Source organism: Callospermophilus lateralis, chromosome 3 (assembly GCF_048772815.1).
Source record: "Callospermophilus lateralis isolate mCalLat2 chromosome 3, mCalLat2.hap1, whole genome shotgun sequence".
NCBI lineage: Eukaryota > Metazoa > Chordata > Mammalia > Rodentia > Sciuridae > Callospermophilus > Callospermophilus lateralis.
In genome coordinates, this window is record NC_135307.1 from 131,658,934 (window position 1) to 131,683,106 (window position 24,173).

General features: G+C 39.1%; 1 protein-coding gene across 1 annotated transcript; it reads right to left on the reverse strand.

Moving 5' to 3' along the window:
- Nucleotides 1-1,066: 1,066 nt before the first annotated feature.
- Whamm (WASP homolog associated with actin, golgi membranes and microtubules) lies at nt 1,067-22,842 on the reverse strand. The gene is made up of 10 exons (XM_076851287.1): nt 22,147-22,842; nt 18,319-18,492; nt 15,224-15,374; nt 13,891-14,060; nt 12,247-12,412; nt 9,485-9,672; nt 7,291-7,377; nt 6,948-7,043; nt 4,092-4,587; nt 1,067-2,020 (listed from the first exon to the last, which is right to left on the reverse strand). Exons 1-10 carry the CDS (start codon nt 22,729-22,731, stop codon nt 1,728-1,730), a joined length of 2,406 nt encoding a protein of 801 aa, XP_076707402.1. The 5' UTR covers nt 22,732-22,842; the 3' UTR covers nt 1,067-1,727.
- Nucleotides 22,843-24,173: the final 1,331 nt, after the last annotated feature.

Consider the following 24,173-nt stretch of genomic DNA (forward strand, 5'->3'; position numbering starts at 1 on the left):
TGAAATTTTTCTAAGTATTAAAAACGATAACAAACATAATAAGAAAGTCCTACAAAGTTCTGATTTTGCCATTTTTGAATATCAGATTCTTTTCAGAGGACTATTTTTATTTGATGCTGAGGTGGGCTTGCCAGTGGTGGGGAAGGAGGCCTGGGGCAAAGGCACTGGACCTGCCTTGGGGATTTGGAAATGAAGCCTGCAAGTAGCCAGTATGGAACAATTCCCAGTAGAATACGTGGGAATCTGTGAGGGAGCCGCAGTCCCCAGGGCCCGTGCACAGCCAGGGCTTGCTTCATCAGACACCAAAGCCATGTCAGGCCCAGTGTGGCAGAGACACATTTATGGATTTGAGTTCTAGGAATGTAGGACACATGACAGTCCCAAGGATAATCAGGAAGCAGCCACGCTGGAGGCTCTCTTATCAGGCTAGGGAGGCAGGTCCAGGTTGCAACTGCTGAATAAGGACTCAGATGCCTCCCAACTGTATCAAGGTCTTTCAGGTTGGTATGGGCCAGAGTTAAGAAGAAACCAGAAGCAGAAAGACCGTTGGTGTGTAATGGGACTTTTCTCTAGCTTCATCCTATTCTGTGGAAACCCAGGGTCATAGTCACAAACACAAGTAGAATGAGATTAGCAGTTACATTTGGGCAGTTTGAGACCATATATATATATAGACTGCTTTGTGTGAGTTCCTTTCTCTCTCCTAATTTTTTGTTTTTCAGGGCTGGAGATTGAATCCAGGGATGCTCCATTACGGAGCCACATCCCCTGCCCTTTTTATTTTTTGAGACAAGGTCTTACTAAGTTGTCCAGGCTAGCCTTGAACTTGCAATCTTCCAGCCTCAGCCTCCTGTGTCTCTGGGATTACAGGCTTCCGCCACTGTACCTAGCTAATTTTAATACAAAGCAAGAAGGAGAAAAAGATTGTAGCCTAAGAGTTCAGTTCCTGAGAGGATCAACACTATTCTTCCACCATTATCTGAAACCCCCCAGGCAAGGAAGCAAGGAAGGCTTGGTTTTTACAGCAGTGAAGAGACTGTTTCCATTTCCTCATGACTGACACCAATGGATTATAAATAATTCTTTATTATGAGTTTACATAGTGCTTGACATATAAAATAAATTTTATTTAAGTATTTAAAATAGTTTCTGAATATAGAAGCAATTTACTCTTATTATTGCTAAAATAATATTCACATTCAAACCTTTTAAATGTGAGGAACCACTATGCTGTATGCACAGGAGAACAGTCAGTAGTCTAATAGTGCTGTTTACCAGAGTAGTGTAAACTTCTTTCAGAATCAAGGAATGATTCTAGATTACCCATGGAGAAAAATATGTTCTATTCTTTTAGGCCAGTGACGCTCACAATGGGTTTCTTATCTACCTATGGGTTGGTATGTGTGTTTCCCTTCTCAGCTTTAAAAGCCACAACACCAAATCCAAGTTGCAATGTCTCACCCAAAACCCCACTAATGTATATATATTTGGATCCTGGGGATTGATCCTGGGGGGTGCTCCACTACTGAGATACATTCCCAGCCCTTTATTTTTTACTTTGAAACAGGGTCTCTCTAAATTGCTGAGACTGGCCTCAAACTTGCCATCCTCCTGCCTCAGCCTCCCGAGTTGCTGGGATTCCAGGTATGCATCACTGCATCAGGTGCCTTGCTGATCTTTTCGGGTGTTGTGTGGCCCATCTACCTTTGTCAGACTTAGGGACATGCTTAATGGTCCCACTCGCTGGGGCTCTGCTCATCGCTGTCTTCCTCTGAGTCAGCAGACACTCTCTTGATTCTTTGGAGTGCAGCTTTAATGCTCCTCTCTAGGTCACTGGTTGGCTTGTCACTGAGGCCTGAGCCCAAATCTGTGTGGACTTTCCTCAGTTTCACCCCTTGTCTTATAGCAGCCAGAATGTGCTCGTTGACTGATGTGCGGGGAGCAGGCGAAAAGGGCACTTCTGCTTTCTGGAGAGGGCTTCTGCTGTGCCTTAAGGAGGCCAACACTTCGTCCATAGATCCTGAAATTGAGCAAACAGAGCAAGTGCTACATCAGTATCATGCTGCCAGAGCACTACTGTGCAGAAGCTAGGAAAAGCAGTTAATGCCATGATTCACACAAATAATCATCCGTCCATTTGACAAAGCCTTGGTTACCTGTTAGACAGACCAATGATAAGCTCTCTGAATCCAGGATAGTCGTTCTGTTTTGTTGCTGTGGTGCTGGGATAGAACCCAGGGCCTTGCACATACTTGGTGAGTCTCTACCAACTGAGCTACTTCCCCAGCCCCAGGATATTTAATAGCTCATATTCTATCTTGACTACTTACTTTCCACTAACGTCTTCAAAGCCCTAGCAATTTTCAGGAACAGTCATATATACCTTTTGTTAGAATGACTGCTTTCAAGACACCCTAAAGAGAGTTATGGATGCCTGGGGTGGAAATAATTAGACCCACTGTACCTGAGTTAGATCCCTCTAAATTTATCTCCTCCATTTCTCTTTCCACTTAGAAAATATCCTTTTTTTTTTTTTTTTTTTTTTTTTAAATGTACCCTGCTGTATTCCTCTAACTCCAGTCTTGGATATTAGTCATTGATGACTCATTCTGTGACAATGAAGTGAGCAGGTTTCCACACACAGAAAGGCTTGAAATAAAATTCTAATCAGTGGCTCAATGAACAGGGAGGGGGTGGCCCTTGCACTGTTTTCTGTGTAGTGTTTAATTCCACCCACGTCACCCTGGAGTGGTTACATGCTCTATTTTTAAGGATGTGAATACTGTCAAAACACACATTAGCTCAAAGTTTCCAGATACTGGAGAGAAGCTCTTTTACACTCTGACACCCTGAGACCCTGAAAGGATAAAATATTTATCTCCTACTGGATGCAGGAGTAAGATGTGGCCATTAAATTAGACATCTTCCAGGTAGGCCTTCAAGATTAAGAGTCATTTCTAGTTGGCTGACAAGGGCTATTTCACTTTGGATTTAAACCTATAACTGATGACAATTCCCCTCTGGGAGTAATAAGTTTCATAACCACGGTCATTTTCTGGCACTAAATCACACTTTCTTCTTATTTTCAGTGTTTGAGTTGAATAGAGCCCCCACAACGTGAGAGTTAAGCCTGAGCTAGAACAGGCACCCCCATCGACCTGCCTACACCCAAACTCTGACATAGGCACAGGCACACAAGTGCTCACTTTTCTTTCATGTGATCTTATCACAAACCTTGTAGAAAAGGGCCATTGGGTGTCTACCTGAGAGAGTGACATTTTTAATTGTGCCTGGTGCCAGTAAGTGTACATAGTATTTTGCTAAGATTTATTGAACACACAAACCCTCCTAAAGCAGTAGGCTCCAAATCTGGGCACATTTAAGCTGTATCCTCAATAGTCTACGTATGAAGTCATGATTAGAATCATGGAGAACTACAGCCTTGTTAAACAAATTTTCAAATATATTCAGTTTACTGTACTTGCTGACAAAAAGTGACCCACTTTTTCCCCCATCAGTCATTCTACATTCTGGCTAATACACAATGCAATAGAATATAACAGAATAATGTGCAAGCAATATCCTTCTTAAAATGCAACAATTTAATCCTGTAAAGGCCTCAAATGCAACAGAAAATCTACAGTAAAGCAGTACTGAAAATTCAATGGCGGAAATCAGATACATACTGAAGTGTTAAGAAAACTAAAATATACTGTGTGTGTGTGTGTGTGTGTGTGTGTGTGTGTGTGTGTGTTGTGCTAGGGGTGAAACCCAGGGCCTTACACATGCTAGGCAACTGATCTACCACTGAACTTCATCCCCAGCCCCTGAATAGACTGATTCTTTAACAGCCTCAGAAATCCCGAGCCACATGATCAAAAGAGATGTTTTTTTCAGGCTAAGTTAGCATTTATCAAACTCGGGTTGTACAAACTACAGTGAAAGACTAATATTCAAGTCAACAGATACTAGAATATTTTAAGACTAGAGAATTCTGAAATATATTTATTTGCAGATGGTAGCTTCTAAAACTAGAATGCTTCAGCAGCTTAACAACCCCTGGGAGTAGGAACAGAATTCCAGCAGGTTACCTGGGCATTGAAAACTTTCCAAGGAATTGGGTGGTATCTCAGCAGGTGACCCACACACTAGAGAACGTGGCTGATCATCTTTTACCCAAGTTCCAAGACCTGAGTTCCGATGATTGGCAGCTTGAGAAGAGGCCAGAGCAGAAAGAGGTGGAGGGAGAGGTGGTGGTGGTGGTGGGGGAGGAGGAGGAGGAGGAGGAGAAGGTTGTTGTTGTGGTGGGGACAATGACAGCTCTTCACTGGATTTGAAGTGTGTTCGGTCACCAACTGGAACAAAAATCTGGACAGGGATATTTCTGTGATAGTCTTGATCCTTGGGGGTTTTCTCAGTACAAACTTCAGGTACGAGAGGAGCGCTTCGGGCCTTCCCAGAGCACGGGGGAGCGACTGACACAAGCTGAGAAACTGGTGAGGACCTCTGCCAGGGAAGGTCAGCTGGCAGGTTTGGAGCCCCAGGTTCCGAGCAGGATGTCTGCTGTAAGGATTGAACTGAATATTTCTGAAAATAAAACATGGTTGCAAAAAATTTGACACAAATGCAGACTATCAACATGCTGAAACCATCTAAGAACAAATCTGTAAATAAACACTGACATATGCATAGAGGACTCTAATTCACAATGGCTCCCCATCTTTTGTCTAGCCATCCTCGCTACTCAATCTATTCTTATGTGCTAAAAAAGAAGCATTTATATCCTTTGACCAAGTATTACCTTCTCTGTAATAAAATGAAGATATGAATGAATACATAGAGATAAAAAATATTCGTAATATTCTTAGCATGAAAAGTTAGGAGCTCTACATGCCAACAACAGGAAATTAGTTGAAAATTATGTCAAATTTATTTAAAATAGTAAGCAGCCATGAAAAAGCAGAAATAGTAGAAAGCCTGTGCAACACCTAAAGAAAAAAATTATGACATTGCATTAAATAAAAACAGCAGGATATAAAAATAATAGGTATTATGATTATAAACATTGGGGTAAAAGGTTTATGAAAAACACAGACATAAAAGAGAATATGGATATTTCTTAACTTTCAGGCTTAGACTAAATTTCATAATTAAAAAAAATTAACTTTGAAAAGTTCTGGTGTCTTAGGTATTCTTTTGATAAAGAAACATCTAATACTACAAAGAACTGTGGTAGGAAGGTTCCCTAAAGAAGGCACAGATTTGCCAGTAAAACAAAATATGTAATAACAAGAAGCCATTAAAGTTAACTAGAGCAACATGAATAAATCTCAAAAACAGAATTGGAGTTAAAGAAACTGGCAAAAAATGCATACAATATGACACTTTTATTTGTTTCAGTACTAGGATTGAACCCAAGGGTGCTCTACCATTGAGTCACATCCCCAGTCCTTTATACTTTTTTACATTGAGACAGGGTCTCACTGAGTGGCTGAGGCTGGCCTCCAACTTGGAATCCTCCTGCCTCAGCCTCCCGAGTTGATGAGATTACAGTCGTGTGCCACTGTGCCCAACAATACTATTAATGTAAACTGAAAACACACACATTGGGCAATTTATGATAAACTCAGAGTACTTCTCTCTTTCTCCACATTCTTCTTTCTCCAGGATAAACAGCAAAGTAATGGCAATAAGCCCCAGACCTCAATGAGCTTTCATCATACAGTGATTCACATTAAGCTGAAGGAAACTAAATCTTCAAGATTCTTTCCCTCTGCATTTAAGCCACTCATTCTCTCCCACTCCATTTAAGCCTTCCTATCCACCCTATACCAAAGTACATCTCTGGTACAGGCTATCAAGAACTAAGAAAACCGTCATTTATCCCAAATGAGGTCAGCTTGTTAGATTTTAACTCACTGTTCCAGTCTGTTGGGAGCTTAGGAGGCCTGAGTCTGCCATTGTAATCTCTCTACCCCTCGCATCTTTATATCATCCACATTTGAGAGGATGATTTTCCATACTGCCATCCAACTTCCTGACCTGATGGAGTCAGGACCAAGCGGACAGAGTCACTGCCCTTGGATCCCTCCCAGCGGGTTCCATTCCCTGCATCGGTACCCTGGTGGTAGCAGGGACAGCCAGCTTCTCTCTACCTGGCTTCACAACCATCTGAGATTCCTGTAGCCCCACTTCTGTTCATCCTTCCTACTGCGATTCAGGCCCTGATCAGGAACAATGTGAAATCAGGGTCTTTCTGAAGAGCAAGGGGAGGAGGAGTCAAGGTCTATTTTTAGAGTCAATAAATTCAATTATATTCTTAAATAAGTTCTTATTTACTTTTTTTAATTAAAATAGTCATTCACTTTTAATAGAGCACTTTCACTACACTTAGGTCACAATGCTTCCTTGGTGACATTTTAAAGAATTCATCACAGCCAGGTGTGCTGGCACATGCCTGTAATCCCAGCAACCTGGGAAGCTGAGGCAAGAAGATCACAAGTTCAAGGCCAGCCTTGGCAAACTAGTGAGGTGCTAAGCAACTTAACAAGACTCTGTCTCAAAATAAAAAATCAAAAGGGCTGGAATGTAGTTCAGTGGCAAAGTGCCCCTGAGTCGAATTTATTACAAATGAGGGGGAAAGGCCAGTTAAAATTGAGGGCAGTTAAATTACTTTCAATTTTCCCTGCTGGTCTGAATGAGTCCCAGTGGGCACACCTAGCACCACTGGCGAGGACCAGGGAGTAGGAACCCAACCATGTTGTGCTGTCAATGCACCAGTTGTTTTAGCAGGGCTTTGGAAACACTGATATGCCACAAATAATAGTATTTCTGGAGCATTTCATATTCTGAGTCATCTGTTCATAATACCTAAGACTTTTCTCCTAGGATAAGTGATCTGCATTTATTTTCCCCGAAAAAATGAGATGATCATTTCTAGAACTTACCTCTTTATAGGCTCTTAATCGCTGGAGTGTTTTTTGGCGTTCTTGGTTTATCCACTCTTTTTTCTTTTGCTCCTCTTCTTTTATTTTGTCTCTTTTCTATATTTAAACAAATGTATTTATAAGGTGCTCAGAATTCTGATTATATGTCTTGAAACACAAGCAAGATGGGTCTTGACAAAGAAAGGGGCTGTGACTCAACGTTACCCACCCACCGTGTCTGTACCCAGCTGCAAGATGGGAGGAGCGAGGGCTGCGCATCTAGGCAACAAAGCCTGGGTTCCCACACGTACAGGCCACAGCATAACATCATGCAAATACAAAACATTTTCTTTCAGCTACTCACCATTTGAATACTATGATGCTGATGAAAATATCTTGTACTTTCTTCAGCCTGTTGCAATCTGAGCCGATGGTTTTCTTTGCACTGATCCTAATGGAATAATATACATCACCTACATGGTTTTTAATATTACCATGGCTGTGGCATAAAAGATTAAAAGACAAAAGCATTGCATCTGAACTATAGTGTAAGGCATTCATTAATATTAGCTTCTGGTGTGTCTCAACGGTATTGCCATCCCTACTCGTGTGAGAAGGGCTAATTGGCCACTTACATGAGTAATTTGTTCCCAGGAGAGAGTCTTGAAAGATGAACAAGTGATCCTCCAACAATGAGGGGGCATACAAACAGGCAATTTCCATTTCTTTTTTTTTGGGGGGGGTGCATTATAATTGTACATAACAGTGAATTTTGTTGTTCCATATTAAAAAATACACATAATTTGGTTAGCTTTGTTCTCTAGTACTTTCCTTTTCTCTCCCCTGGTTGACTTCATCTAGTCTATTGGTATCCCTTCTATTTTCACAAGATCCTCCATTACCACCCTTCCCCCCGACTCTTTTTCTCTCTAGCTTCTACATAAGGGAGAACATATTCAACACTTTCTGAGTTTGGCTGTTTCACTTTATGATAGTCTCCATTTCCATCCATTTACCACAGATGCCATAATTTCACTCTTCTTTATGGCTGAGTAAAACTCCATTATGTAGATACCACATTTTCTTTATCCATTCCTCTATTGACTGGCACCTAGACTAGTTTCAATTTGGTTATTATGAATTATACTGCTATAAACAGTGATATGCAAGTATCCCTGCAGATGCTGTCTTTAATTCTTTTGGATAAATACTGAGGCGTTAGCTGGGTCATGTGCTAGTTACATTCTTAGTCTTTTAAGGAACCTCAAAACTGATTTCCATAATCACTACACCTAAAAAATTATTTTTTAAACTATATCTCACCTATGTCTAACCATTAATGTATTAATGCACATGTGGGAAATAATATAATGATAATACTAACATTTATTGACTATGTCTTAGGTCCCAGCCTCAGTGCCAAGCACTTTATATGCCTTATAATATTTTATTCTCATAATAACCATGAGATTTGTATCATTGTATGATTTTCCTGTTAACAGATAAGAAGACTGAGCTCAAAAGAGATTTAAGTAATTCTCCTAAGGTCACATGGCTACCAAGTGGCCAAACTGTGACTACAACCCAAGTTGGACTCTGGAGGCTGATCTCAGCTCCCACCCTGTAGACCCAGTGCCATCTAAATTTCAGCATTGTCACAGCTCAATGGCAAGAGCTTCCTAACTGGGGCAGGGAAGGGATGATCCGGAAGGTGAAGGTCAATGTTCCAAGACTATCCTGCCAAGGAGGTGGAGGCACCGCTCCATCTCGCCATGGTCCTACAGTACCGTGGAGGGCCGAAAGGGACTGCCCAGTGCCCACAGTGTTCTGAAATGTGGAGCAAACCGCAAACACCTGTGAATCTTCAGACATCTGAAGGACAGCTCCTAAATCTAGAAGCTACAGTTCTTAATCATAGACCTGCAAAGGACATATTCTAGCAATTTTTTTTACAAAAGCTTTTGTATTTTCCTGAAAGAGCAATAGCACATTTTTTGAAAATAGAAAAGATGGCACGATTCTCATGTTTTTAAAATTCAAATAAGAGAAAAAAAATATGAGTAATTTCATGAAACAGAGCAGCTTTCTTTTCTGAATCTCTTTATGTTATTATTTTAGTAATCACGCAGTTTTTAAAAATTAAGAAATAACCACTCAGCAAATATAAGGTCAATGAGCTGAACATTGCATATGTGATTGATTTTTTTGTAATACATAATTTATAATAAAATATATTTTAGAATTTGCTACAACTGATTAATAGAAATCCTAGCATGATTTTAAAAACAGCTGTATATACAGTGGGCATTCAACAAATAATTGTTGAATGAGTGAATTACAATCTGGAGCTTATGATAAATGCTAAAATCCCCAAAGAAACAATTTTTTAAAAAATAATATTTAAAATATATTTGATGGGAGCCACTGTTATCTACAAACACAAAAATTAATCACTGTTTGGTTAAAAAAAAAAGAGTCTTATTTTTCAATACCTCTCTCTCTTTTATAAAATAAGAAATCCCTGGAAGAGAAGAGAAAAATCCAGCTAGGGTACCTACCTTTCTGTTCCTGAGCGAGGCTCTCCTGGCACAGATCCTGCCCCGTTTGGCCTCCAGCTTCTGGCACTGCAAGCTGAGTTCTTTCACCTCCAAGTTCCTACCATGCTGCAGGTCGGCTACATGATCCATACCTGTAAGTTCCTCTGGACTTTCACACGGGTCATAGTACACAACTTCATCCTGTTTCTCTAAAAATGTATTAATGATTTTCTTGAAACATATTTTGCTATAAAAAAAAATAATGCATAGGGGCTAGGGATATAGCTTAGTTGGTAGAGTGCCTGCCTCGCATGCACAAGGCCTTGGGTTCAATCCCCAGCATCACCCCAAAACAAAACAAAACCAGCCTTAGCAACAGCGAGGCACTAAGTTTAAAAAAATAATGCATAGTTTTTTAATGTTAACAAAGATTACTTATAATTTCATTATGGGGGAAAATAACTATTACCATTTATGTACATATATACACATACCACATGTATTTAGACATGTCAACAGAGTTCTAAGAAAACATTTTCCATGTGTTAGAAATAAAATTTTAATGGCAACATAGTTTTCTCTAATTTAAGATATTCTCTGTTGTAAGAACATTTTATCATTCCATTATTATCTACTTCTGTGATGAACATCCCTGTGCATAATCTTTGTGTATATTAGTCATAAAACTTATGAAGAAATAGAGTAATAAGGGGTATAGCATTTGCCTAGCACTTCCTTAACTGACAAATATTCAAAACTCTTTGATACCTCTTGCCAAACTGCCCTCCAGAAAGGAAAGTTATACTGGCAGCACACCAGAAAGTTGCCTTATTTTTATTTAATCCTGATTACATATTGATGTTTTAAAATGTACGCTTAATATATATAACAAATCCAAATCCTACAAAATTGCATGAAATAAAAGGTGATTTTTTTTCTTTTCCCCAAACCTACTGAGTACCATTCCCAGATGAAGACATTATATATAATTTAGTTTACATCCTTCCAGATTAACTTTTTTTTAAATAGAGATTTTTCCTAAATATGTAAAATGCTTATAACTTGAAAGTACTGAAAAAAATTTTTAATATCTAGGATTAAACTATATGTTCAGAGTCTACATGAAGAAAATTATTAAACTTGGAGGACCTTTAGGGGAAAAAAGATTTTTAAAAATAAAGAGACATACCATGATCTTGGGTGGGAAGAATCAAAATTGGAAAGATTTACAGTTCTCCCCAAAGTAATGTCTAATTTTAAGCATCATCCCAAAAATTCCAGTGGGTTTTTAGTTGGTTTTGTTTTGTTTTATTTAACTTGCCACAGTGATTATAAAGTTTATCTGGAAGAATAAAGAAGTGAAAATAGTCAAAAAACTTGTGAAGGATTAATAAGGGGTGCTTGCCCTACCAGATGCTAAAAAGGTGGGAAGACACTCACAAGTCAGTATAGGACAGTAAAAACTCACAAACAGTTCAAAGTCAATCTAATGATTCTGGATACGAGACATAGCCATTCAAATCAGTGGGGGAAAATGTTTTTAAAATTAGTGATTGGAACTAAGAATATGAGGAGCAAAATAAATTCCTAATTGTTTGACAAACAATTGAATAATAATATCCTTAATATGGAAAATAAATATTTGGAAGGAAAATGAGCAAAGATCATGACTAGGAAGTTCATAAAATAAATATAAATGGCCCATAAACTTTTTAAAAAATTGTATTTGGTATGACTTATAATTAAATAAATTAAAATTAGAAGATGCCATTTTTTCTACAAAGTAACCAAAAATGTCAAAGGATGGCATGAGTATGGAAAAGCAAAGACTCCCATACTCTGCTGACAAGAGCTTCATTTTGTATAATCTCTCTAGAGGGGCACTGTGTACATGCAATTTAGAAATCAGAAATTTAGAAATCAGGATCTACATGAAGAAAATTATTAAACTAGGAGCAACTTCCAGTATGCAAACATTGTTATCATGTTGTTTTAACAGAAATGTTTTAAGATATAAAATACACAATGTCCTTAACCCAATAATTCTATCTTCAGAAATTTATTTCTAGGGAATAATTTATCCTACATATAGATATATGTGTAAAAAAGAATTCTCTGCTAATCTGCTAATTGAGACAGTGAAAAACTGGAAATCACAGTATATCTATACAATGGAATACTATGCAGCCATTAAAATTCTTATGTTTTTATTACTTACTGAAATGAAAAGATGGTTATTATATATTAAATGAAAAAGATGTTACCGAATAGTTTATGTAGTTTTACCTTAAAAATTAATATTCATTTATGTACATCTGACATATTTAAAAGGCTACAAAGTTTACAAATATACCACTAAGTATCTCTAAAAAATGGGCTTGGGGTTCTTCCTTCTTTAACAATGAATATGTGTATGTGTGTGTGTGTGTGTGTGTGTGTATGTGTGTGTGTGTGTGTGTGTGTGTGTGTGTTTGGTATCAGATATTGAACCCAGGGGCACTTAACCACTGAGCCACATCCCCAGTGCTTTTTTATATTTTATTTAGACATAAAGTCTCACTGAGTTGCTTAGGGCCTCACTAAGTTGCTAAGGTTGGCTTTGAACTTGGGATCCTCTCACCTCAGCCTCCTGAGCCAGTGGGATAAATATATTATTTTAATAATAAAAACACGGAAAGGAAACTAAGAAATTTCAACAGGTGTTACAGAAAATTGATACTATTTTTATATTTCTTCAAGTGTGTAATTAAAACATTTTGATCTTATATAAAATATAAATTTACCTTTTATAAGTCTTTTAATAGAGTTCAGCTGTGTAGTAAGAAGTATTTCTTCATTTTTTAATATCTCAAATTTTACCTCATATAGTTCCAATTGAATTTCATAATATTGTATTTCTAATTCATCTACAACATGTATATTTTTTTCTTGTTCTGGAAGATCTTCCACCTTGTTATTATTGAAAAGAGAAGAACAAGTTAAAATAAAATAATTAGTGTGTTAAAAGCAAACTTTAGGTCTGGGTAGCTTGTAGCTCAGCGGTAGAGCACTTGCCTAACATATGTGAGGCACTGGGTTCAATCCTCAGTACCATGTAAAATAAATAAATAAATAAATAAAGGTATTTGTCCAATTACAACTTAAAAATAAATATTAAAAATAAATAAACAAAATAAAGGTATTGTGTCCATCCTCAACTAAAATTTTTTTTTTTTTAAAAGTAAACTTTAGAGGCATTCTGGGTATTTTCTCACTTATTTAGTACGAAAGTGTAAAAAGCACACTGGAAAAAGAAACATTTTTCCATTTCATCTAATCAGGTAAAATTTCCTTATTCAACGCTCATTATAGACACTTTATCTTATCTTTGAAACATGAAAATGTTTAGGTTCTAAGGAAAATAAATAGCAATGAGGCACTATATGGACTATCTTTCCACTCCTCATTTGTATGGTTTTGTTGTTGATGTTGTTGTTTTTAGTTGTAAATGGACACAATACCTTTCTTTTATTTATCTGGTTTTTTGTGGTGCTGAGGATCGAACCTAGGGCCCCACACATGCTAGACAAGCACTCTATCACTGAGCTACAACCCCAGCCCAGGGTTTAGTGCTCTTTTAGTACTTTCTTTCTCTCTCCACGGACACACATTGAGGAAAGGCCATGAGACTAAACAGCAAGAAGTTGGCTCCACAAGCCAGAAAGAGGGCCCTCATCAGACACTGAATCTGAAGACACCTAACCTTGGACTTCCAGCCTCCAGAACTGTAAAAAATAAATTTGTGTTGTGTTAACCACCTGTTTATGGTATTTCCTTATAAAAGTCTGGGATGACAAAAGTATTTACAATGTTCTGTGTTAAAGTCCTAAGATCACAGAAAAAAACTTCATCCTTGGATGAAGCATCTCTTTAATTATTCTAAAGCTATATTGGGGTCAGGCATGATAGCACCTACCTATAATCCCAGTGACTAGGGAAGTAAGACAGGAAGACTGCAAATTCAAGGTCAGCCTTAGCAACTCAGCAAGACCTGATCTCAAAATAAAAAATAAAAAAGGCTGGGGACGTAGCTCAATGATAGAGTACCTGCTTAGCATGTGCGCAGAAGCCCTGGGTCCAGTCTCTAGCGCTACCAAAAAAAAAAAAAAAAAATACTGAAAATATTGCTGGGTTGTTTGTAGAGTAGAAGACTGTCCACTTCAATACTGAGGTCAGTGTCATTATAAATCCTACAATAAAATATCTCAGAAATATCTTGATCAAAGGGAAAGTTTATGGTTAACCTTCCATAAGTTTCTAAAGTCTTATCTACTAGAAGATGATATTTGGAATAAGAAAAGAACTGCATTAACAATACCCAGATAGAAAGGTGCTATCTAAAATAAAAGTATATTTTAAAAACAAAGTTATTTTTATCTTTATCTTACCTTTCTCTGAATTTGCGCTCTTTTGTGATTTAAACACAGCTCCTTGGCTCTCATGAGTTGCAGGGTCTCTCGAGCTAGCATGAGATTGAGTTTTTCTAATCTGGGAGTGGCTGTGGCCCAGGCAGCCTGGCCATATCTCCTCCTATCCTGTTCCATTTGTTTCTGCATTCCTATTGGATTATAATTAATAAAATAAAATTACAACTCATTAAAAAGAGCAAAATTTATTCTGAGCTAATTCTTTGTTTATTGTTTCCCATTATTATATGTAAGCCATCCTTTTTAAAGAAATTTTGTTTTTAATAATTTTTTATTATCACAAAAATAATATGTGGTCATTGATAGAAAAGTCCAGGTAATTCATTAAAAAGAAAAAAAAATAGTAGCTCATGGTCTATCTAGCTGAAGCAATTGCTTCTTACACTTTGGTACATATCTGTCCAGACTTTTTCTGTGTCTACCTAGACAGACAAACAGGCCTATATAGATAATCTGACTAAAAGAAACTACAATCACCATTGTGCTTTATATTGCTTTTTTCACTTAATATATCAGGGATTTTTGTAGTTCATTTAAAAAGATATAGAGGGCTGGGGTTGTGGCTTGGTGGTAGAGCACTTGCCTCACACATGTGAGGCACTGGATTCGATCCTCAGCACCATATAAAAAATGAATAAACAAAATAAAGATACTGTGTCCATGTATAACTAAAAAATATTTTTAAAACAGATATAGAGAATCATGCTTAATAGCTATATAGTTCTCTGTTTTATAAATGTATTATATCTTATCAAACTGATTGACAGACATGAGGTTCTTTCCTGTCTGGAGCTACGATCAACAACAGTGTCTGACCCCTCCTGCCGAGCATTCTCCCTCCCACTGCACTCTGCCATCCAGCCCCTGGGCTTTCTTTAAGCCCCTCATATCTGCCAGGTGCCATCAAGCCAGAGTGCCTTTTGCAAATGCTATTTCATCCAGCACACTCTTTTGCCCTCTCAATTTCCATGAGCCCTTCAGATGTCTGGGCACACATCACTTCTCACAGGACTTTGGTGACCACCCTGATCAATCCCAGTTTCTCTCCCATAGGCTTTCAAAATCCCATGTTTCTGTTCTCCCTGACTCTTATTGCCACTGCCATTTTCCATGTGCTGAATGAACATATAATGAAATGAACATTTCTCTCCCTTCACCAGACTGTGCGGTGTCTGTTTATGATTATCTTATATAATTCCCAATACCTAGGAAACACAGGTATTATTAGGAGGCACTCAACTTTTTTTAATAATATGAAAATTAGCTTAGTATAGCATGTTTTTTTTATTATCACCTGCTAATGCTTTTACTGTTTCCTTAAAATAATTCACAGTGATCTCCTGAATAGAGACAACAGCTTCTTCAGCACGTCTGCTCCACTCTTTGGCTTCCTTCTGCTGGGCAACTACCCTTTTAGGACCCAGATTATCCTCATCCAGGGACTTCTACAGAGAGTAGAGATAACAGTAGTGTACAGCCATTAGCAATTTAAAAGGAGACTTATTGTCTTATCTACTTTCATTACTACTACTTAGTCAATTAAATTTCCATTCATTCAGCAATCCTTTATTGAGGATGAGCATGGCTCTAAGCTGGGTACCACCTGGAAGACAAAGGGGTACTCTGAGGCATAAAGGGGAAAAAAACCCCACTTTCACTTTACATTACTAGAATAACTTTTCTTGGAGAGGAATGTTGTAAAGTTATGTTTCTCTCTATTAATAATAATACACAGTTGCTTAAACGGGATCTGTACTAAGCACGCAGCAGAGTCTGATCCACAGCACTCCAGTGTTAGCTGTTTCTATGGTTTCTTTTAGGGACATGACAATTAGCTTTTCAGGACTATTATTCTTTTCTATGGGAAAAAATACAATCACCTAAAAAACAATACACTCTGTATACTCCTGATTATGACATGTATTCCTGTGAACTGAATGTTCATGTCCACCCCTAAAGTTATATACTGAGGCCTAAATCCCCAATGTTATGGTACAAGGAGGCAGGCCTATGGGAGGTAATTAGTCATGAGGGTGGAGCACTCACAATCAGGATTAATACCCTTATAAAAAGAACAGAAGACAAGAAATCCCTCTCTTTCTTCACCATGTGAAGGTACAGCAAGACAACCACCTATAAACTAGGAAGTGAGCTATCATTGCAAACCAGATCTGCCAGCATCTTGATTTTGGATTTTCCAGCCTCCAGAACTATGAGGGGAAAAAAAAATTTTATTGCTTTATAAACCACCCAGTTTACAATATATTGTTACAATAACCTGAACTAAGACGTCCAGCATTCAATTTTCTGTCTACAAAGAATTATTTACTGATATCATATATATAGGATAACCATCAGAGAAATGCAAATCAAAGCTACAGGGGGGAGCTGGGGAGGTAGCTCAGTGTGGAGCACTTACCCCACATGTGTGAGGTCCTGAGTTTGATCTCCAGCACACATACACACACACACACACACACACACACACACACACACACACACTATAATGAAATCACTTCACACCCACTAGGATGGCTATAATCAATGAGAATATCAATAACAAGTGTTGATGATAATGTGAACACACTGGAACCCTCATTTATGCTGGTCAGAATATAAAATAATATACTTGCTTTAGAAAACAGACTAGCAGTCCTTCAAAAGTTTAGGCATTAAATGACCATGTGTCCCAGCAATTCCACTCCTCAGGACATACACAAAAGAAATAAAAGCATATGTCCACACAGAAACTTGTACACAAATGTTCATAGCAGCATTATTCATAATAGCCAAAAAAAGTAGAAACAACCCAAATGTCCATCAACTGCTAAATGGATAAGTAAAATGTGGTGTATCCTTCTAATGATTATTATTCACAATAAAAGAAATGAAGTCCTGAGACATGCTAAAGTGTAGGTGAACCAAGAGAACACTGTGCCAGGTAAAGCAAGCCAGTCATGATTCTATTTACATGAAATGTCTAGAAAAGAAAAATCCACAGAGACAAAAAGTAGATTAGTGATTGTCTAAGGTTGGAGTGAAATGGTAATGACTGCTAGTAGAAACATGGTTTGGGTGGAGTTAAAAAATGTTCTGGAATTAGTAGTGGTGGTTGTAGAACTCTGAATACACTAAGAACCATTGAACTGTACACTTTACATGTACAGTCTATGAATTATATCTCAACAATCCTGTTACTTAAAACACACACACACACACACACACACACACACACACACACACGGCAGTAAAGACTCTCCAAACAACAGCCTTTCAAAATAATGAACAGAACAACTTTATCTTCAAGTTACAGTGACATGAGCTTCATCTAAATGAAATACCATTTTTATAATACAAAAACATGGCAGAGGTCATGAGAGTACATATGGAAAGATGGCCCAGTGCAGCGGGCAGAAATCAAGAAAACTCTCTGATGTCTTCTGATTCTAGTTGTTGAGACCCAAGGCAAGCTGCTTACTTCCTCTGGATTCTAGATTCATCTGCACCTCTGGGATGCAATAGTAATAATAATATCTTTTCTAAATAGGAAAAGTGAAATTCGTGATGACAGCCTTAATAAAGTTTAAGTTACTGAATTACAATCTAGGACCCTGCTACTTAAATTTCATACTATTTCTAATAAATCACCAGGTGTCCTTAGAGGTGAAAAATAAGCTGAATAAGTAAATAAACATCACATCAAAAATAATAAATCAAGCAGGACATGGTAGCAAACACTACAGTCCTAGCTACTTAGGAGGCTTATGCAAGAGGATCACTTGATCCAGAAGTTTAAAGATAACCTGGGCAACAGGCTAGCTTTTTCATTTCACTTCAAAAAATGAAATAAAAAGCCTATATATCAGCAGAACAAGTGTTTAACCCTTTAAAATTTATAGTTTTTAAGGTGTTGAGAAGATGATCAATGTAAATGTCTTCATTTAAAAAAATTTTAAAAATTCTTTTTAGTTATACATGAAAGTAGAATGCATTTTGACATATCATACATACATGGAATATAACTGCCCATTATTGTGGTTGTATATCATGTGGAGTTACACTGGTTGTGTATTCATATATGAAAATAGGAAAGTTATGTCTGTTCATTTAGAGTTTTTTTCCCATTAAATGCCTTCATTTTTATGATTAAAATATTTTTCCTTTTTTTTTTTTTAATTGGTGCTAAAGAGCAAATCCAGAACCTCTGAGCTAAATCCCCAGCCCCAATTTTTAAAATTAATTTTAAATATAAATTCAATAAAGCTATAATATCATTAAATACAAGATGAACCCAAAGAAAGTAAAATACAGATGGAAACTTAAGTGTAACTAAAAAAAATATATACGACAGATAGATATCTGATAAAATAAAAATATAAGGAAACATACCAAAATACCAAGCTTACATAAAGTTGCAACTTCCCGCATGTCCCTGAATGGCTGCAGTAAATACTGGAAGAACATGGTTGCCATAGTAACCAATTCCTGATAAGCTTCATCTTCCTCTTGATAAATTTTCATCAATGATACCATGTTGTTGGCTTTTTCATGTCCTTGAAGAACCTAGAAGCCAAAACATAAATAAAGCTCAAATCTGCACATTATTTATAAAATCATACCAAACAAAATTAAATAAAAGAAAGCTAATGTTGTCAACTTGAATACATTTTTTTTAATACTGGGAATTGAACCCAGGGGTGCTTCACCACTGAGTCACATCCCAGCCCATTTTTATTTTTATTTTCAGACACTCAATTTCAAGTGTCTAAGTTGCAAAGGGTCTTGCTAAGTTGCCGAGGCTGGCCTCAAACTTGCAATCCTCCCATCTCAGCCTCCTGAGCTGTTGGCACCACAGGCATGGGCCACCATGCCCAGCAATACATCAATTTTAAATGCTAATTTAAAATGAAAATGTTATTGTCCTCCAATCAAAATGCCCAAGAAAACAAATGTGGTTAAATAAATTATTGTATATCCACAGCAGAATATTATTACTGTAGTCTTTCAACACTGTTTTTTTGAAGACTGCTTAATAATATGAGGATTTTGTAATTTTTTTTTAGTTGTAGATAACACAATGCCTCTATTTTGCTTATTTATTTTTATGTGGTGCTGAGGATTGAACCCAGTGCCTCACACATGCTAGGCAAGTGCTCTACCGCTGAGCCACAGCCCCAGCCCGGATTTTGTAATATTTAATGAGGGAAAAGCAAAGGACAAATTAAAAAAAAAAAAAAATTAGCTGTAGATGGACAATACCTTTATTTTGTTTATTTATTTTTTTAACATGGTGCTAAGGATCAAACACAGTGCCTCACACATGCAAGGCAAGCGCTCTACCACTGAGCCACAACCCCAGCCCCATGATTTATTTTTATGTGGTGCTGAGGATCAAACTTGGTGTCTCACATGTGCTAGGCAAAGGATCCACCACTGAGCTACAATCCCAGCCCCCAAAGCACAAAATTTTAACTCCACTGTGTACCAAGTACAGAGAGAAAAGGACCCAAAGGGGCATCAATGTTAATAGCATTTATCTCCAAGACCAATATTATGGATATTTTTTCATTTAACTCTTCTAACTAAAGGTTTGGTGAGATCATACTCCTTTTTTCAAAGCTCAGAAAGACATTCTACAGATGTCATCAAGTACTTCTTCAGCAAGTTGAGTCTCTTAATTCCCCAAAGTAAATATTCCATGAAAACACCCACAAAGTAGACTTATTCAGGGAGCCTCAACTATGGCTCTAATCTCTGCTAAGCATTGTTTCTGATACAGAGCACCAAGCAATTTGTAATCCAGGTGAACTCATTTGGAAATGATCTTTCCCCCAAAAGAGAAAAAATAAAATCAAGTAATGGTACAGATTTGTTTTCAACCAATATATATTTTTTTAATGTTGTTGATGGACCTTTATTTTATTTACTTATTTATTTGTGGTGCTGAGAATCGAACCCAGTGCCTCTTACATGCTAGGCAAGCACTTTACCACTGAGCCACAACCCCAGCCCCTCAACCAATACTTTTTTTTTTTTTTCTTTTTTAGTATATTTTGATCCAGGGGCTCTGTTTGGCCACTGAACCATATCCCCAGCCATCTTTTATTTTTGAGACAGGGTCTTGCTAAGTTACTTAGGGCCCTGCTAGATTGCTGAGGTTGGCTTTAAACTTGCAATCCTCCTGCCTCAGCCTCCCAAGCTGCTGGGATTACAGGCATGCACCAATGCACCCAGCTCAACCAACACATTTTTAAATTCTTCCATTTCCATCTTTCTACTTAAGAATAATCTGACCTAATCTCAACTGTAGTTTTATCCAGGTAACAATAGTAACACTTAAAAAAACTTTTCCCTTGCCAAGATTAAAACACACAGTTGCAAAGATTAAAAACTGAAAATTTTCAGCCTTATTCCTTAAGACTATTAAGGAAAAAATTCCAGAGTCAAACATTTAGCTAAATTTTGTAGATACTAGCAATATTATCAACTGGTTTAATTCTAGAATCAATTGCTTTTTTATTCTAAATAAGATTACATACACTTCCATGGACATGATAGGTTTTTAAGTTTTCACCCCTCTACCCTATTTTTAAGTTCCAGGTAAACAGGTGCATTACAGTAGTGTGAGCACCTAGCTCAACAGTATGAACTACACTAGTACTATATAACATCCCTGAATAAACTTCAATTTGGGAAAAGTGTAACTTTTATGTAGATATAATAATGTCTACATAATATATAAATGCTGGAATTTAAGGAGAAAACACTTCTGAGAAATCAAGTGTCTGAAAAACAAGTCTGTTTGATATGAAATGATCAAGCTGAAGATTAAAAGCAAACTGGCATGAAATTCCCCTGGTTTCCTCACATTACAATGTAGAATCAAGGTGGGTTTGGTGGCCCACACTCCTAATCCCAGCTAAAATAAGCCTGGGCAATTTGGTGAGACAAACCCTCAGCAACTTGGTAAGATCCTGTCTGAATTTTTTTTTTTTTAAATAAATAATTAATTAATTTAAAAGGGCTGGAATTTAGTTCAGTGGTACAGTACTCCTGAGTTCAATCCCCAGTACAGGGCAGGGGGAGTAAAATCAACACATGCTTAGTAGGTGTGTAGATAGCTACACATAAAACCCACAGTATAAAATGATCCCATTAAACTCCATTTATAAAACCATTTTAGTTTTGAAAGTTCATTCTAAATTTAGTTTAAGGAATATACAGTAATTAAGATTTTGCAATATGCTGGAATTCTTCTCTTACACCTTCCCTTCCTCAAAGCAATTTACAGAAAAATCATTCAGGTTAATATCAGGTTAATAATGTCCAATAATGAGAAAAGGTAAGAGGGGATGTACGGGGCACCAAACCTTGGCTTTCCTTAAATGAATTGTTGCTATTGAAGACCTAATTTCTCCTAATCTTTTTATTCACTGAAATAATTAATTTTTCTCTCAAATTGCCTGGGGGGGGGGTGAAGCACTCCTGTTGTTATCATTCTAAACTGATGAATAAAGTGCACTTCCTGTGGGGTTTCCACTTAATCGTCTTTATTACTTAAAAAACTAAATACCTATTTCCTTAGTAAATTCATCCTCTAAAATATCTTGTCTCTATTCTTGGTGTTCCCTAGAGAATCTACAATTGCTTATATTTAGTCCATGCTATTATTTCCTACAGGTTACGGATTATTTTCCGGTGTGTGTGTTTGGTTTGTACCCGGGATTGAATCCAGAGGCGCTTAACCACTGAGCAACACCCCAGCCCTTTCAAAAAATATTTTATTTGGAGACAGGGTCCCACTGAGTTGCTTAGGGCCTCGAGAAATTGCTGAGGCTGGCTTTGAACTCCCAATCCTCCTGCCCCAGCCTCCCAAGGATAGAGGGCAACCGGTTATTTTCAGTTTTGCTTTCAGTATTTCTGGGCTTTCCTGGTTACAACATCCTGCTCTGCCAGTATCTTCGGGAGAAAGGTTAAGGGCCTGCCCTAGCCCTAACTGCAAATAAACTTTGACCTAACAGAATGAGCCATCTCTCTAGGCCTTAATACGAGGTCCCTCCGAGTTTCTCCCAGCTGCCCCACACAGGGGCGGGTGACCCTGCGCCTTTCTCTGCACGCACGGAGGACAGTCTTTGCGTCCCCCGACCCCCAGCCGGCAAATCCTCTAAAAGGTCCCGCGCAGCCAACGCCGACCGGCGGAGCGGACGCCGCGCATACCTGGTGCAGCCGCGCTCCCGCCTCGGCCCAACGCGCGCGCAAGGCCCGCTCCCGGAGCTCGTGCGGGCTCTCGCAGTCGGCCGCGCCGCTTAACGCGGGGAAGAGCGCGTCGCGCACGGTGACACCGCCGCAGCCTTCGGCCGCTTCGGCCAGATAGCGCTCCAGTTGCCCGCAGAGCTCCAGTAGCGCCGTTTCTCCGAGGCCAACGCGCACCGGCCACACTAGCGCCCACAGCCCGCGCCCGCGGTCCCCGGCCCCGCAGCCAGCCACGTCCAGCTCGGGCGGTAGCTCTGGGAAGCTGCGTTCCAGGGGCGGCCACAGCGCCGCCAGCTGCCGGTGCGCCCCGCGGAACCCTGCGGCCGAGAGCAGGCCGGCCCAACTGGGCGCGGCCCCGGCAGGCTCCGGCGAGGTCCCTTCACGCCGCCGCCGCCGCTGCGCCGTGCGGTCGTGACAAGTCACAGCGAACTGGCCCTCCGCGTCGTTCCAGGCCACCAGGAAGCGCAACTGGTGCCGTTCGGGTGAGCTGAAGAGATCCTCGCGGAGTGGCACCCAGCCCTCCAGGCTGTCTGGCTGCTCGTCCTCCATGGCCCCGACGGTCAGCGTCCAGTGAGCGCTGCTCGCCTGGGCCCGGCATCGGTGCTCCTCCTACCACGGGACCATTCCGGCCGGGACATCCTCCACTAGGCTCTAATCCGCGCCAGCGTCCAGCTCTGCGTCCCGCCCCCAGCCCGCAACTGATTGGCTGGGCGTCCAGGATTGGTTAGCTGACATAAGGGAGGGTCTGCGACAACCAATGAGAAGGTCAAAACATCTGCCTTTGACCCTGGCGGACCGAAATCAATCTCGCAATCTGGTCTGGAGCCTGGGAAATACTCTTGCCTCACTTTCTCCACCTTTGCACTTAACTGGAGTTGGGGAAATATTTGTTAAATGGACGAGCTAGGTCTGCCTCCTACACCAAAACTCAAACTTCCTGAAGACAGAGATACTGTTGCTTCCGTCTTCTGTCATTAAGTCCTTTTGGAATATGGGCACAAATGTGGTGGGGTGCCCAAACATTCAATTAAAATCAGTAGTTATTTATTGAGCCTAGATGCCAAGCATTGGGTAGAAACCAAAAAATTTATTTTTGTCAATTCAGTAAGATTTTGCCTGCTGTGTACTAGTATTGGGGGGAGGTTTGGTGGGGGAGATATAAGAAGACATTTCTGCCTTCAAAGCAGCGTTTAAACAATATATGTTCTAACTATTCATTTTTGAGGTAAGGAAACAGACCTAGAAAATGAACTTGTCTTAAGATACAGAATAAACTGGGGCTAAACAAGGTCACCTGGCCACTGGTGGCCTGTTTAAGGAGGTATCAGGAATGCCATTTACATGTAGAGATGGAGTGGGGGCAGAGCTGGATGTGTTTACTCTGCAGAGAACAGGACACCGATAGTCTCTAGCTAGTACAGTACACGGCAGTGTCCATCTATAAGTGCACTGAAAGGGGTAGTGGAGGCAGGGCCGGGAGGGAATGTTCAGGGAGCTGGGACCAGGAGCCCCTGGCCAAAACAAGGCCTGGAAAGGTCTCTACTCTAGAACAAATGAAGGAGCATTTGAAGGTTTTGAGCTGGGAAAGCCTAGAATCAGATTTGCCCTTGCTGTTGTCCCCAAGGTTAAACAGCAGCAACAGAACAACAAATGAAAAAACCAGAGCCAAGTTTGAGCTATGGTTAGAGCATCTCTGCATCCTGAAATTGACCTCCACAATGTGTAGCGGGCAACTTGAAGATGGAAAGCTGCCTCTCTTTGAAGGAAAATACCCTTCAAAGCCTGGAGGCAATGGGCCTTGCTCTCACACTCACCCAGTCCTCTTCAGAGATAATCTTTTAGTTAAAGTGATCAATTTCCCCCCAAACTACTTCTAATATATTGTTTTAGTTAATATGATCTGTTTACTTTTTTATTTTTTCTTTTTGTAGTGCTGGGGATTCAATCCAGGACCTGACACATGCTCAGCAAGTGCTCTATCCCTGAGCTGT

Coding starts and splice junctions, on each gene's coding strand:
- Whamm (XM_076851287.1), bottom strand. CDS start 22,731: ATGGAGGACGAGCAGCCAGACAGCCTGGAGGGCTGGGTGCCACTCCGC. Junction 15,375..18,318: donor TATGTAAGCTTGGTATTTTG/GTATGTTTCCTT, acceptor TACTCTCTGTAG/AAGTCCCTGGATGAGGATAA. Junction 7,378..9,484: donor CCTCGCTCAGGAACAGAAAG/GTAGGTACCCTA, acceptor TTATTCCATTAG/GATCAGTGCAAAGAAAACCA.